At 37.5% G+C, this 17,524-nt stretch overlaps 2 protein-coding genes across 5 annotated transcripts in view; one reads left to right on the top strand and one right to left on the bottom strand.

Annotated features, from left to right (window-relative positions):
• Positions 1-55: 55 nt before the first annotated feature.
• alg3 (ALG3 alpha-1,3- mannosyltransferase) lies at positions 56-9,129 on the top strand. Its single transcript, XM_055203396.2, has 9 exons — positions 56-273; positions 751-850; positions 3,074-3,221; positions 3,386-3,546; positions 4,713-4,833; positions 4,927-5,132; positions 5,305-5,380; positions 7,771-7,916; positions 8,119-9,129. The coding sequence occupies exons 1-9, from the start codon at positions 96-98 to the stop codon at positions 8,270-8,272; spliced, it is 1,290 nt and encodes a 429-aa protein (XP_055059371.2). The 5' UTR covers positions 56-95; the 3' UTR covers positions 8,273-9,129.
• Positions 9,130-10,409: 1,280 nt separating this feature from the next.
• Positions 10,410-17,524, bottom strand: part of vwa5b2 (von Willebrand factor A domain containing 5B2) — a 67,506-nt gene continuing 60,391 nt past the window's right edge. For all 4 annotated transcript variants that reach the window (XM_073856323.1, XM_073856333.1, XM_073856321.1 and 1 more), the window contains one exon: positions 10,410-12,373. In XM_073856323.1, coding sequence (XP_073712424.1) covers positions 11,729-12,373 — 645 coding nt within the window. In that variant the 3' untranslated portion in view covers positions 10,410-11,728. The remainder of the gene's footprint in view (positions 12,374-17,524) is intronic.

The raw sequence follows: 17,524 nt of genomic DNA on the forward strand, positions 1-17,524 counted from the left end.
ATCAGTTGACGGGCTTTTATTTTGAAATGCATGGTTTTTTCCTCGTTTTTGCATTTGTAGATGAGTGAGTTGCTGACTTCACCGCTGCAGCCAACATGGCAGGAGGAAAGAAGAAATCCTCTACTTCCCCGTCAAGATTTCATAAAACACTTTCATCCCTATGGCAGGACAAACACATGGTGTTATTCAAAGCCGAGTACACTTTTTTGATCACGGCCGTGCTATGGTTCTTGGAAATTGGGATAAACATATGGGTGATCCAAAGAGTTGCATGTAAGTTCAGTAACTTAGACTTTCACAAGACCACCTGATTGATTAATGTATAGTGGATCTGCAGCCAAAGAAATTGAGAAATATGGGCTGATGTCTAATTTCTAAGGTTAATGTATCAATGCAAATATTTGGTCGAACGATAGAATCGTAGTATTGCTATTAAGGCACTTTTGTATAATTCATTCATTGCATATAGACTAAAATTCACTTTTATAATCAACTCTTGCAGCTATATTAATGCAGTATAATAAAGTATACAGTGTGGTAAGGTGGTGTGCTTTGTTATACGTGTTAGATGTATGTGTCTAAAAAGGAAACACGTGTACAGATCGTGTCACTGTCAATCTTACAGTAGGACTACAGTACATAATGACAAACTTAAAAACATGACATGCAGTATGCAAAGAGAAGTTAAAAGTACCAACAGATTTACTTGTTAGATTGTTTATTAATGAAAGTGTGTGTGTGTGTGTATAGATACGGAGATCGACTGGAAAGCATATATGGATGAAGTTGAAGGAGTTATTAACGGCACGTATGACTACACACAGCTGAAAGGCGACACGGGGCCGCTGGTGTAAGTACAACTTGTGTTGCTGCCTGACCAACAGCTTGAAATTTGTTGCATTTTAGGAATTAAGTTATATAATTGCAGAAATGTTATTAGGTGATTTCATGAGGTGTGACTCTGATGTGCTTCATAAACTTTTTTTTTTAGTTTTGGAGTTCACATCTATAACTTATAGGGCTCATACTGGCTGCTTTGTCATTATTGATTTAAAGTCATCCATTCAAATAACGTTTTTTAAATAACATTTTTGGTTATGCATTTTAACAACCTAATATGTTTGGAAAATTTTATACAAAACTGATTTTAGACCTTTAATTTTATCCTTCAGATTGAAAGGTTTGACACTTCTTTGCTGAAAGTACATCTATTCAGTATGCCTAATTGTGTGTATTTCTGTTAATTTTGGGAAAATACTGTATGAGATTTTCAAGAAAAACATTCTTGTTTTTTGTTTGTATTGGTATTTAAATAAAATGTACAAGGTTCAAATACAAATAAAATAAAAAATGCAGTAATCTCAGATCATATACAATTGATCAGTCAGACGTCCAATACCGATAGTTTGGTGGTTATATTTAGTTGCATTTACTAAATTCTAAATTCTAAAGATACAATTTCCTGAATGTTATTCATTCATATGATGATTATTAAAGGAAAAGTTCGGTATTTTACACTTAAAGCCCAGTTTTCAGATTGTTTATGATGAAATAGAACGGTTTTGACTGAAATTTGGACATATGATGCTGGCCCGAGAATTTTTGGGTGTTTGTTGTATTACCCTCCACCTCTACAATGGCTGCATAGGTGCACTGGAACAATCCTTCCTAAAATGCATTAAACTTTCGTTTACAAAGACGTGAAACTCACCGAGTGGTCAGGGGTGTTCATTGATATGCTCACACAAAAATTGCTGCAAAAGATGCTTTCCCACAGGTGCTTTAGCATTCGTTGTAAACTTGTGGACCTATTTTTCCTCACACCTCACACCTGTATTCTTCCGTTAAGAGCTTGAATAATAGACACTCCTGCCCAGTTATAATAGACACTTTGCCAATTGCAAGAATACAAACAACATTCTCGGCGCGGAGTAATACCGTACCTCACAGCACATCTAATACAAGTCAATGGAGTTGGACAAAAACTATGATAAAACCTGTTGGGGTGCGTCTTCTGCGGCGATTTTTGTGTGAGCATATCACTCGGTGTGTTTCACGTCTTTGTAAAGGAAAGTTTAATGCATTTTAGGAATGTTTGTTCCAGTGCACCTATACACCCATTGTAGAGGTGGGGGCTGATACAAGAAACACCCGAAAATTCTCGGGCCAGCATCATATGTCCAAATTTCAGTCAAAACCGTTCTGTTTCATCATAAACAATCTGAAAACAGTGCTTTAAGTGTAAAATACCGAACTTGTCCTAACATTGATAATTAAACTAGGGATGTTTCTTTACTTTTTCCATACACAGAGCTTAAAGGAATAGTTCACTCAAAAAGAAGATATTTTGAGAAATGATGGTAAACACACAGCAGATAGTGACCATAGACTTCCATAGTAGGAATAAAAAATATGGAATTTAATGGGTACCGTCAACTGTGTGCTTTCCATCATTTACCAAAGTATTTTCTTTATCATTTATCATAATACTTCCAAAATATTTTTTTCCTACTATGGAAGTCAAGGGTCACTATCTGCTGTGTGTTTACCATCATTTCTCAAAATATCTTCTTTTGTGTTCATCAGAAAAAAGAAATTCATACAGGTTTAGAACAACATGAGGATGAGTAAATAATGACAGAATTTTCATTTTAAAGTGAACTATCCCTTTAAATTCATTTAATTTTCCTGTTATCTTCCTATTAAACATGAAGAGGTGGTTTCCCAGACAGGGATTAGCATAAGCCAGGCCTAGGCCTTAGTTTAATTATGAAATATAACTAGTTTTAATCAACATGCTTTACTAAAAAAATTACTTGTGTGCATTCTGAGGCACAACAAAGGGCATTTATGTATTTTAAGATATGTCAGTTCAAGTGGTTTTCAGTTTGGACAGCTCTTATATTTCTTTTAGTCTAGGACTAGTCTAATCCCTGTCTGGGAAACCGCCCCGAAATGTTTAAAATCCTGGACTTACCTTCATATCCAATACTTCCAGTCTTATACATTTCATGAGCTTTACTTGATCAATAACAACTATATTTACTATATTGTGCATTAATGTTTGTTACAGGTATCCAGCTGGCTTTGTGTATATATTTACAGTGCTGTATTATATTACTGATCATGGCCTGAATATTCGTTTGGGTCAATACCTGTTCGCTGTTTTCTACCTGATCACCCTCCTGCTTGTGTTCCGCATTTATCATCGCACTAAAAAGGTGACACACCTACCTCATCTAAATCCACTTTCATTGGTTTAAACTTAATAAAATTATTTTTTCGAATTAAAATGGTTAGGGTGGTTGATCTGGTTTCTTGAGAAAGTGTCCTGTTTTTAATAATGTTTCTGATCTATGTTTCACATTTCCATCTCTTTGTTTAGGTTCCACCATATGTGTTTTTCTTCGTCTGCTGTGCTTCGTATCGGATCCACTCTATATTTGTATTGCGTCTTTTTAATGATCCAGTAGCCATGATGCTGCTGTTTGGTGCCATCAATCTTTTTTTGGATGGCCACTGGACTTTAGGATGTGCTCTCTACAGGCAAGTAGATATCAGGTTTATCTTCTGTCAGTTTAAATCAAGCTCTGTGTTTATGCCGTCACAGATCAGCCATCTTTTCTATGGTGCATTACAATGTTTTAAAGGCGGAGTGCACAGTGTTTGAAAGCCAGTGTTGATATTTGAAATCATCTAAACAATCACGCCCCTACCCCAATAGAATCTGGACCTTCTTTTGATAGACCTGCCCCACACATACACAACGAAGTCGGTTAGAAGACACGCCCCTTACTGCTGATTGGCTACAAGCTTGTTTTGGTAGTCGGCTCGACTCCCTTTTCCAAAGCGTTTTTCAGAAATTGTGCACTAAGCCTTTAATGCTGCATAATATATATACACATGCATGCTGATATTTGAAAAGTATTTACATGTGTATATATTTTTATATTTATATATAATTTATATTATATATACATGCTTAATCTATATTTTTTTTTTATTATTATACATTTACATATACAATTATTATACACAGTACACACAAAGATATCATTTAAAACAACTTTTATTCTTCAATCGATTAGTCGCGATTAATCGTTATGCAGCCCTACAATGTTTTCATGTCTGATATCAGTTAAAGCATGTACTATTCTGGTTATTTGGAGCTTCTGTGTGAATGTTGAAGTCCCCCTGTAGTCAATAATTTTATCCCTTAAAACTCATCTTTGAGCTTCACAATAGCATATGTAAAAGTTTTTCCTGTGAAAGTACTTTCTTCATGCTTTAAAACAGCTTTAATGTAACTCTATACCCTCAGTCACACAGCTTAGAGCATGGATTTTAATATGCTAATTAGTCCCCGCCTCTACTCAATCACACAGCTCATACCATGGATATAAATATGCGATTCCCCGCCTCCACTCTTTCTCACCACCTTGGACCATAGATATTTATGTAAATAGGTGCTGCACTTGCTTTAACACAATTTAATTTAATTGTATTATGCATTACACAATACACACATGCTTCCAGCTAGTGATGTAATCTGTGAAAGGTGACGCTTATGGTTTGGTTCTTATGTTTCCTCCCACCAAAAAGTATAAACAGTGCAGTGGTTATAACATCAGAACACTTATCACTTAATGAACATCTGGTTGTTTTAGCCTTGGATATACATTTAATATAATGTCTCTTTGTGGTACGGGCAGTTTTGCCGTGTCTGTGAAGATGAACGTTCTTCTCTTCGCTCCGGGTCTCCTCTTCCTCCTCCTGTGTGAGTTTGGTCTTTGGAAAACTTTGCCCAGACTCATTCTGTGTGCTGTCATCCAGGTTAGACACACATCATGCATGTATAAATTAAATCAGCTTTAATGTTCTGCTTTGTTCTGTCTGTAACACTTCTGTTATCTTTAATTTCATCAGGTGTTGTTGGGGTTGCCGTTCCTCCTGGTGAACCCTGTGGGTTATGTTAGTCGGGCCTTTGACCTGGGCAGGCAGTTTCTGTTTAAGTGGACGGTGAACTGGCGTTTTCTCTCTGAAGATGTGTTTTTGAATCGATACTTTCATCTTGCTCTGCTTCTGGCTCATCTCACCACACTTGTCGTTTTTGCTCTGAAGAGATGGAAAAGGTAAAGAAAAGAACTTTGTCACTTCACTTGTTTGTGTTGTGGAATCATACGATCAGATATTATATCATAACATCAAGTGTGGTGTGTTTGATATATGAAGACAATTTGCTACAAGGACTAAGAAGAGTTTCTGCTGGTCCTGACTGTATCTTGAAATTTGTGCTTCTTACAGGCCTGGGAGCAGTATTTGGTCTATTCTAAAGGAACCCTCAAAGAGGAAGGAGAGTCCACAGAAACTCACTGCTGATCATATCCTTTAATGCAAAATCTATAAATCTAATATTCAATGTCTGTCTGTCTTGACTCACTCACTCACTCACTCACTCACTCTCTTACTCACATATTCTCACTCACTCACTCTCTTACTCACATTTTCTCACTCACTCACTCACTCTTTCTTTCACTCACTTACTTTTACTTACTCTTTTTTTCTTTCTTTTTCACTCATTCACTCTTTCTTTTACTCACTCACTCACTCACTGGCTCACGCACTCACTCACTCACAGGCTCACGCACTCACTCACTCACAGGCTCACTCACTCACTCACTCATCAATCACTCACTCACTCACTCACTCACTCACTCACTCACTCACTCACTCACTCACTCACTCACTCACTCACTCACTCACTCACTCACTCACTCACTCACTCACTCACTTTCTCTCTCACACTCACTCACTCACTCACTCACTCACTCACTCACTCTTTCTCTCACTCACTTACTTTTACTCTTTTTTCTTTCTTTTTCACTCATTCACTCTTTCTTTTACTCACTCACGCACTCACTCACTCAATCAATCAATCACTTACTCACTCACTCACTCACTCTTTCTCTCTCACTCACTCTTTCTTTCTCTTTCACTCACTTACTTTTACTCACTCTTTTTTCTTTCTTTCATGTTCACTCACTCACTCACTCACACTTTCTCTCTCTCTCTCTCTCTCTCTCTCACACACACTCACTCACTCTTTCTCTCACTCACTTTAATACTCACTCTTTCTTTCACTCACTCACTAACTTTTCTTTCTTTCTCTCACTCTCACCGACTCACTTTTACTCACACATTCACTCACTCACTCATTCCTTCACTCACTCACTCTCTTTTACTCACTCACTCTTTCTCTCTCACTCACTCTTTCTTTCTCTTTCACTCACTTACTTTTACTCACTCTTTTTTCTTTCTTTCATGTTCACTCACTCACTCACTCACTCACTCACTCACTCTTTCTCTCTCTCACACTCACTCTCTCTCTCTCTCTCTCTCTCACTCACTCACTCTTTCTCTCACTCACTCACTCACTCACTCACTCACTCACTCACTCACTCACTCACTCACTCACTCACTCACTCTTTCTCTCACTCACTTACTTTTACTCTTTTTTCTTTCTTTTTCACTCATTCACTCTTTCTTTTACTCACTCACGCACTCACTCACTCAATCAATCAATCACTTACTCACTCACTCACTCACTCTTTCTCTCTCACTCACTCTTTCTTTCTCTTTCACTCACTTACTTTTACTCACTCTTTTTTCTTTCTTTCATGTTCACTCACTCACTCACACTTTCTCTCTCTCTCTCTCTCTCACACACACTCACTCACTCTTTCTCTCACTCACTTTAATACTCACTCTTTCTTTCACTCACTCACTCACTAACTTTTCTTTCTTTCTCTCACTCTCACCAACTCACTTTTACTCACACATTCACTCACTCACTCTTTCCTTCACTCACTCACTCTCTTTTACTCACTCACTCTTTCTCTCTCACTCACTCTTTCTTTCTCTTTCACTCACTTACTTTTACTCACTCTTTTTTCTTTCTTTCATGTTCACTCACTCACTCACTCACACTTTCTCTTTCTCTCTCTCTCTTTCTCTCTCTCTCTCACACACCCACTCACTCTTTCTCTCACTCACTTTTATACTCACTCTTTCTTTCACTCACTCACTAACTTTTCTTTCTTTCTCTCACTCTCACCGACTCACTTTTACTCACACATTCATTCACTCACTCACTCTTTCCTTCACTCACTCACTCACTCTCTTTTACTCACTCACTCTTTCTTTCTCTCACTCACTCACTCACTCACTCTTTTTTATTTCTTTCAATCACTTTCTCACTCACTCACTCTTTTTCTCACTCACTATTTCTTTCTCTTTCACTCACTTACTTTTACTAACTCTTCTTTTCTTTTTTTCATTTTCACTCACTCTTTCTCGCTCTCACTCACTTTTTTCTTTCTCACTCCCTCACTCTTTCTTTCACTTTTTCACTTTCACTCACTCACTAACTTTCACTCATTCACTTTCACTCTTTCACTTACTCTTTCTTTCACTCACTCTTTTTTTCTCTCTCTCACTCACTAACTTTTTTTTCTTTCTTTCTTTCTATCACTCTCACTGACTCACTTTTACTCACTCACTCACTCACTCTTTCTTTCACTCACATGCTCACTCACACTCTTTTACTCACTCACTTTTTTTTACTCACTCTTTCTCTCACTCACTCTCTTTTACTCACTCTTTTTCACCCACTCACTCTTTCTTTTTCGCACACTCACTCACTCTTTTTTTCACTGACTTACTCACTTTTTCTCTCAATTCGATGAATATTGTTCCTTAACCCAGATCATACAGACGGTTCTGATTCTGTTCACCTCTAACTTCATCGGGATGTGCTTTAGCAGATCTTTACATTATCAGTTTTATGTCTGGTACTTCCATACGCTTCCCTACCTGCTGTGGAGTGGAGGAGTCAAAAAGCTCGCTCACCTGCTCAGGTAAAACACAAACCTAAAAGGAATATTGGTTAGGATCTATCACATTCATACACACTTAGGTTTTTTATAGTATGATGATATTTACTATTCTATACCGTAACATCATTCTCTCACAAACCTGATAGTTAATGAAATATGATTCATGAGCAACAGTAAAAAGCAATTAAATGTTTTTGTTTCATTCATCTGTCTATTGTTTTAGGGTGTTGATTCTGGGTCTGGTTGAACTCTCCTGGAACACGTTTCCCTCCACCACCTACAGCTCTTTATCGCTGCACGTCTGCCATCTCATCATCCTGCTCTGCTTGTGGTTTAACCCGACTCCAGCTCCTCAGAACAAAGCTAAGCGCCAGTGACCAGGGCCCTCGCTGTGTGGGATGAGAGCCACTGGGATCTGCATCCACAAGACCCTTCTACCCTGGGTGCAAACAAGGGGCATTGCAGGCGTCATCTGTGGCCTCAGTCTGTACCATGAGACTGAAATCAGTGTGGTTTGTTAACAGTATGTGTACAGTTATGCGATGGACAGAATGTTTACATTCATTCTCAGGATTGTTAAGGCTTAATGCTCAATCCAGGATGTAGGGATGTGTGGATGAAAAGGACATTTTATAAAAAATCAGTTTGTTACACCGGATGTCAGTGCAGGTCTCTGGTTGTCGGCTAGTGAGCGCATCGTATTCAGGACTGTTGATATAAGAGCCTATGATGTTACTGTGACATTAAGCTTCTTTCTAAATTACAGCTTTACTGATTTTGATGTATTCAGGGATTTGTTTAATTTCCAATTGTGACTATAAGCTTTACAAGATCGCCATGATAACATGTATAGGGCACAAAGGAATAGCATTGATCTGCTTTCCATTTCTTTAGCGTTTGACACAATTAACTTCTTCAATGAAGTTCTTCACTTAGCTCATGCATTTGTTTACTGCCTTTGCTTTTTCTTGTCTTTTGTGTTGTTTTTCCTTTTCTAGTGTGAAAAAGGAAATAGAAGGAATAGATCATTTTTGGGGTGCATTTTTTATTTTATTTTCTGAGAGTGTTGAAGACTGATCTTAAGCGTTTGGGGTTGGCTTTTTATTTTTGCATGCCAAACATGTGATAACTGTAACAAAACAGCTGTTGTTCATAGTATTTCAGTTGAACTAATTGAACATTGAACTGACAAATTGATTGATTCTTTATTTACTATATACAAACTTTAATATGATCCTCTGCATTAAATGCTGTGTTTATTTTACACATTCGAACATAACACACTTAACTGTTTAGCAAATTTATTGAGCAGATTGCCTTTAATACATATAAACTAGCTTTCATTTACAAATAAGATAACCAAGAAACATCACAGGAAGGCAAAGCAAGCACTCATCCGTGTGTACACACAAACAATTACAATAGTTTGTAAACAAAATACTATTTAAACTTAAATAAAGACAGGTGGTTTAAAGGAACTCTAAACAGATAAACGAACAAATATAAACTAGTCAAATACAGCTCAAAATGGTCTGATCTTAACCTGCGCTCATTCATTCTTATGTTGGTTTTGGTTTCATGATTTACTATTGCTGTGGGAAATTTTTAGAAGATTTTGCAGTAAATGCTGTCTATGCACCCTTACAAAAATAAAAAATAAATTGTAGTAACCATGTTTATTTGTAGCAATACCATTTCCAGACAGCAGGGGCCTCATCTATAAAGCGTGCGCACCATAGACTGTAAAAAAGATGGACGACGCCAGTTCGCTCTCTTCCATTGGTGAAAAGTGAAGCCGCCAGTGTCCCGATATGGCGCTGACATCTTGGGTCTTGAGTCTGCGCAATAGCGATTTCGGGACCAGTCATGCGCAGTAGTGAGCAGGAAGGGAAGGCGCGAAGTCAAAACCCCGCCCTCGCTCTCGTAGAATGCGCATATCACACGATATCACAGCTGTCAATCATGACGTGACACCACCGTTTTAATATCATTATAACTAACTAAACACAAACCTATTTTAAAAACAAACATTTGAATTTACATCAGCGTGATAAAAACTACAGTAAATGACAGAAGCCAGCTTCGGAAAAAAGATAATTGAAAGTGTAATTAATTTTTTTAGTTGGTCTCAAGTCCCATTGAATAACATGGGGAGGCGGGCTTTATGACCTATACTGGGACCGGTCACTGGCGAGACGTTTTGGCTTCACTTTTCAGGGCTTGTGCGGCACGCTTGGTGCGCACCAGTGATGCACGGAATGATCCAAAATGAGAAGGTGCCTGCAGTCACCTGTGGTTACGAGTCATCCAAAAATATTTTTTATAATATTCGGGTCGGGTCGTTTGAAATAAAGATGCCAATTAACTATTTTAAACAATTACTACTATTAAAAAATGTGAGCCAGGAAGCGGGTCGGTACTATATATATATATATATATATATATATATATATATATATATATATATATATATATATATATTTATTTATTTATTTATTTATTTATATATTTATAAATAAAAATAATTATATATATTATATGTATTTTTTTGCGGTCCGAGTTGCGGGTGGTTTAGTTGAAAACGTTGGTCGGGTGCGAAGTTTATACATTGACCCGCACATTACTGGTGCAGATGCACAGATTTCATCGTAAAGTGTGTGCCAGTGGCGGCCGGTGACTCTGCGTTCACACCAGGGGCCTCATTTATAAAGCGTGCGTACGCACAGATTTGATCGTAAAGTTTCCATATTTATAAAAACTGTCTTTGACGTGGAAAAGTACTTAGTGCCAGGTGCGGGTCTGAGCAGACGTGCGCACTTTTGCATGTCCAATTGCTGCAGGCTTTTGGAAATTGAAGTCTTTCTTGCTGATCGTAAAGAATTTAAACATTGAGAGGTGCTTTTTGTCAATGACATTAATTAGGCATCGTTTCAATGCGGAGATTTGAAACTATTTAGCTGCGCTCAATTTCAAGATTATTTGCGATTTTTATAGATTTCACATGTATACGTGCGTTTCTGTGCGCACATTCGTTGTATGAGTTACACGTACACGCTTTTAAAGGTATAGCGGAAGATTTTCCCGAATTATTTAAAAGAACCGCCCCTCAATATTTTTTTAAAAATGCAAACGCAACACTCTCCCTCCTCCCGAGAGGGAACGCCTGTTAAACGCGTGCACGAGACAGAGAGAGAGAGAGAGAGAGCATGCAGGAGCTCAGTTCTTCTCTTTGCTTTGTTTACAAGTTGCTGTCGGCATGTTTACCGTGTCTGTGCGGTTCGTGACTTGTGTCAGGGCTAGCATCGCTAATCATAGCTTACATCAACTTTTACTAGCAGTGATTTTAAATGGATTTCTCCAAATCGCATGTCAAAATGTACCTTTCCAGTAGAAATTTCGCGTGAGAAGCCCAACCTGTCCTTTTAGCTCATGCCAGTGTGTAAAATAGTCTCCCATAAACACTCTGGTCTTGTTTCTTTCTTTATAGTCCTTTCTCTTCTTGTCATTCAATTCGTAGACACTTTTTCTCTTGCGACCCTCGTACGACGGTTATACGTCAGCATATAATCAGAATGATTGACATCTGGGATGACCAATAACAGTGGTGATCCACCCGGAAAACAAAAATCTTCCGCTATACCTTTAAGTAATGATTGTGAGATCAAATTTAGGTCGGTTTTTACCTTTTATAAATGAGGCCCCAGATGACTACGGGCCGGATTTGGGCCAAAAAGTTGATGAATCTAGCCACCATTTCCTGGATTAAAACTCCTCAGTTAAGAACATGAGTCTGCTAGTCCTAGCTGGTTTTCAACATCTTAAATTTGACTTCCTCACATGTTATTAGGGTTGTAACAAAGTACATTCAGTTTGATATTTTCATCCCAGTGGCGTAACAGCAGGAAAAGCTGCCTGGCTGCTGCCCTCAACCCAGCCAGGTCGACTCCTTCAGGCAGCGATTGGCACTTCAACCAGAAATCAGCTTTGGCTGCCATCAGTTCCCACTCTACGAAAAACCCAGCGCAGCGGTGCTCCAACCAGGCCAAAGCTACAGCCGTAGCCCAGCTCGAGCTCTCTACATCCGTCTGTGCCAGCTCCTCTCCCTGTGGTTCTGCTGGATCTACAGGAGGTGCTTCACACATGTCAGTCTCAGAGCCCCGCCCACTGTCAGCCTGTGGGACTCCGCCCTCCTCTGAGCTGTGGGGGTCTGACAACATGCCAAGGGGTTCTTCGTGATGACGTCGCAGGTTTGCGTAAAGCACTCTGCTTGAAGTTTGGTCCTCTGGCCTGTGGGGGGCACTGTGTTTCGATGAAGCCAATGCCACGGCGGGTGGGGAGGTACAGCGGAAGGGAGGGCTCAGACTGTTGCGGTGGCTGGGGTATGGAGATGCTCTTTTTAGACGTTCCAGAGGAATCTGAATACACTCCGAGTATGACTCGGACAGCAAGAACGCACCTGAGGCCAGCTGCAAACGCACCTGTGATAAGAGAAGCAGGTGAGTTATTTTGGCTTCATGACTCTTTGTCATACTAAAGCTTAGCATTGTTAAGTTATATGCATGGAGGCTTCAGTCCAGTCCTGTCACCAAAAGGCCTTCCTGATTTTGCCAGATGAAAAAGATCTTTCCGGGTCAACATTCCAATCAACCAATCAGATTTGAAGAATATGTTTACAGTTAATGTGAGGTTTAGGGGTAACACTTTACTTGAAGGGGTGTGCATATATGACTTTTGAGATTTGATGCACATTTATCACAACTGTCATTAAGTGTCATTTGCTCAATTATGTCATTTTTAATACAAAGATGACAATGTTTGAGATGTCAACTTGACACGTTATGATGTATTGGTTTATGTCATGATAACTTGACATTACCAAGACAACATAACTTGTCATAAATCTGTCATAAACATGATGTAGCAGATTAATTATCAAATTTAAGAAGCTACCTAGCTTTATGGGTTAACATTACTGTCATGTAGTTAGTTTTAACATTGGCTGTCACGAGGCCATTATAATTGTGTCTGACCACTTTTTACCAGTGATAGAAATTGAATGTATCATTAAAATTTAATTAAGTATTAATATTCTGTCATGTTGTTTTATAACAGTGTTATGGATATTCTTCATTTCATTATGTTTTTTTAAGTTTCCTCCAGGTGTTAGAGAAATAAAATCAATAATTTAATAATAATAATAATTAAAATTGATGAAATTATATTTTATTGCATCTGGCAATCGTTTTTACATGCCTGTTGCATTTTGTTAAGATATTTAAAATTAATAAATTAACACTTAATGAAATTTTATTGGCAAGTTCGGTTTGAATCACTGGTAGAGAGTGGTCAAAAAAATATTCATGACACAATTATAATGGCCTCAGGACAGCCAATATCAAAACCAACCACATGAGAGTTACCTATGTTAACTCATAAAGCTAGTTTCCTAAATAGCGCAGATGCAAGTGGTAATACTGAGTGATTATTTACTAAAAAGGCGAAAAATAAATAACATGTGCAAAAGCTAATTTCCATAATGACTAACGCAATCTACTAAGAGCAGCGCAAATTAGTTTAGTGTCGCAAATAAGCAGAGCTGAAGATACTTGAGTGAAAATTATTTTTGCGATCCTTGCAAAAATAACTAGACCACACCTTGTCAGCGCTAATTATATATTGTGCGTCTTTATTAAATCCCGAAAGTTGTTATTTAACGCCACAGCAGAACGGCGTCTGTGCCAGGACCGGTCGGTTCTCTGAACTGAGATCTGTTTAAGTTTCACAACAACTTATTTCAGTTGCTTAAAGGGATAATTCACTTTAAAATGAAAATTTTGTCATCATTTAGTCATCCTCATGTTGTTCTAAACCGGTATGAATTTATTTTTTCTGATGAACACAAAAGAAGACATTTTGAGAAATGATGGTAAACACACAGCAGATAGTGACCTGAGGATGAGTATGAGTAAATGATGACAGAATTCATTTTAAAGTGAACTATCCCTTTAAGAGTTATGAAAAAAGCATTTAAACATGACTTATTAGGGTATAGTCTCACAATCTCGGCTGATTGTAATAAAAGTGCGTTTTTAAGGTGCAAAGTGCTGACAGTGTGTCAGTGTTTCAATGTTATCTGACCGAAAGTTTCGTTTTATCAGGTATGTGCGTGTACCATTTTTTTCCACTGGCAGCACGACTAACTTGGCAGGGCATCTCCGGGTTCAAAGTCAAATATTATATTTCATAAACGTCTAATCGAAAAATGGCATATCTTTTTTGTGGTTCAAAAAAAGAAAAGGTAAATATCGAAAAATGAATTGAATCGTGGCCTTAGAATCGAAAATGTAATCGAATTGAGGATTTGGACAGAGGTGGAAGTAACGAATTACAACTACTCACGTTACTGTAATTAAGTAGTTGTACTATTATGAGTACATTTTTAAGTCTGTAATTTTATATGTACTTAAGTACAAATTAAGGCAAGTAATGTACTTCGCTACTTTGAAAATCACATTCGTTACTAAGTACTTGTAGAATTTGAATTAAATTAATATTCAAATCTTTGACAGCATTTGGATATCCAATAGAAATAATTGATCGTGGGCGGGCCAATAAAAACCCTTGTATTTGGACCGGGAAAAAAGCCCGGTCCCCGGAGAGCTATTCAATCGATCCTCGCGCGTCCTTCACTGTGACGTTGTATTTAGTGTTTTAATGTCAAAGTTATGGACGCTGAATTAATAAAAAACTCCGAAGAAATACCGGATGATGAGTGCCCATGGCCGCACCTGGGAGTTGTTCACAAACAGAGGAAGGAAAGGAGACAGCGTGCAAATGTAATGCAAACTTTGTTTGCCATCTGCAGTGATTTCGGCTTACAATACTTCAGCCTCTAATCTCAAAAATCACATTATGGTTAGAAGACTTATAACCATATTTATGTGATCGTTTTCGTTTTTAATGTTGGGTAGACCTCACGATAATGTGATTGAAAACATCACTTGAAACATGAGCTTCAGTTACCTATGTGACGAGCACATAGACCGTAAAAAAAGATTTAGCATTGTAAAATGGCGCTCAAAGTTAAATTTCATGTCATTGTCAACATTGTATTATTCATATTGAACCAGTGCTTTAAGCTTATAATAATAAACAGTCTAATAAGGACTCTTTTATCAAATTCATCTGTTGCCGCGTCCCACTGGCGTAGCATTAACTGCACTGACAGCCTGTCTAAATTACACATATGTCAGTGCTAAATGCTAGCTTTTGAAATATTAGTAGGGTGCTTTTTCAAAGCTGTCTTGTCCAATAATATTTTTAACTCTTCCCCGCCATTGACGAGTTATCTTGTAAATTAAGAAAAAAACACTTGCATAAAAAGCGTGTTTCTGAAGAATTTATGTTAATGTGCAATACGCGATTGTCCACTAGATAGCGGACTTACCCAATTTATGGATAAACTGAAGCCAAAACGTTATTTACAAATTTTATGTTTGATATTCGTTCTGAATCTGATCTCTAACTAAATTACTTCACAAAAATGCAATTGTTTCAGCTTTTTGCAAAAAAAAGTGTATTTGTAAAGAAAAATACCAATAATTAAGACTTTATAAGCAGGGAAAACATAGGATGAAACTGTTTTTCACTTTTTTATTGTTTGTTTGAAAGTAGAGGGTCTGTTCTTTCATTTGATGTATTTGTATGTTTATATATTTTTAGAAGAAAATTTTCCTGGAAGGCATTTTGTAAAACGTTTGTGAAAATCATAAAAAATGCTGGCGGGCAACTTTTCGAAAAATGGCTGGCGGGGAATGAGTTAATGTAAAAAAATCTGTTTTTAAATAAAATAACCCAACAAGCTTATTTATGTTGCATCATAATTCATTAATAATAATAACATTAGACCATTTTAATAACTTGATAAAAATTATATGAAGAAACAATATGAAATAATATAGCTGCTGTTAAAATCATTTAACATTCTTTAAACAGACAAAATTCCTGTACTATGTGTTTATTCGTGTTGGAGCCATTATATATTGAGTTTCTTTGTTTGACACTAGATGGCGCCATTAGCCTTGGTGATGTATTTAAGTTTGTGTTAATGAGCCACAGGTGGCAAGGAATTGACGGTCAAACAAACTTTTTTGACCGTGTGAATCGGTTGTGCTAATGTTACGTTCGTATTTTGTTTATTTGTTATGAAGGTTGAAGTTTTGTAAAGTATTTTATTTGTCTTTATTTGATTTATGTGCCATGATAATAAATGGACTGGCATATTCAACTTCATCCTAAGATATGGACAATACATTTTTTTGTTTTTAGCAAGCCTAATGCACGCGTCAATTCAGGACCCATAACTCCTTCCCCGTCGTTACATGTTTAGTCAAAAAAGTTTGACCAAAGGAGCCTGAATATCAGTTTTATTAACTTTGGCATTTGAATCCGATCGTTTGGGAGACTACAGTAAAAGTCAGCAGCTGATCTGGAGTCGGATGATGTTCATTCGGGACTGTTTCGTTTTATCGGATTTTCTGTGGATTATTGCTCTCTTTGTTCGCGGATTTCAAAGGACTATGAAGTTGTAAAAGGACACAGCGTACACGAACACTTGAGTCTTCAGCCTGGTACTGAGGTATGAAAGCGCTTTCTCTTGAACTTGAATGGCCATAAACTGTGTGTACACACGAAACGAACAAACACAAATCCAATGCGCATTGGTGGTAAAAAGGGTTTTTGAAAAAAAAAGAGTACTTATTTGTTTGTGTTTTCTTTAAATGCTTGTTTAGCTTACCCATGTTTACAAAGTATTGTAAGGTAATGCTTATGGGTTTAAAACATGCTGTGAGTATTTAAATATTTCAAAATGGCAGATAAAAATGAGCTTGAGTCTCAAACACAGAAAGCAGAGGCTGAAAATGTTGTTCGAAAGAGAGATGTTAAACTTACTGAAAAAGGGTTAATGGCAAAACTCGATACTTTGCAGAAATTAAGAAAATCAAAGTTTAACACAGCCTCTAAGTTAAAAAAGTCAATTCAAGAGTGTTTTGGAAATAAGGAATTTGAAGATGTGGTCAAGAAGATGCTTGAAAGGTTTATATTACAATGTGAGGAAGCAAGAGAAGCACATGAGTCTATAATTGCTTTATTGCCTGATGATGAGAAGGATAAGCACGAAACATGGTTCAAAGCCAAGATGTTATGGGCTGAACAGTTTAATGATGTGGTAAATGAATGGTTGGATATGCCACATGAGGAATGTGGACGTGCTCCCAGTGAAATTGAACCCAATGATAGTGCTTCAAATATACAAACACAGATCAGCAGTGGTAGCCGCCACAGTTCACGCTCCAGCAAATCTAAAAGCTCTGTGGAACTTGCACGCATTGAAATTGAAGCGGAAAATGCAGCTCTTGTCGCTGAGGCAGAGGCTTTAAAAGCTAAGCATGAAATTGAGCAACAAATGGAAATGCTACAAAAACGTAAGGAACAAATGAACATTGAAGCAAAAATTGCAGCCTCCAATGCAAAGCTATCAGTGATCAGGACTTTTGAGCAGCAAAAGGAAGGTAGCACTGCAGCGGACGGGATGGAATCCTATATCCGTAAACATGCAAAAACCACAA

This window comes from Misgurnus anguillicaudatus, chromosome 2 (genome assembly GCF_027580225.2).
Source record: "Misgurnus anguillicaudatus chromosome 2, ASM2758022v2, whole genome shotgun sequence".
In the NCBI taxonomy this organism is placed as follows: Eukaryota; Metazoa; Chordata; class Actinopteri; order Cypriniformes; family Cobitidae; genus Misgurnus; species Misgurnus anguillicaudatus.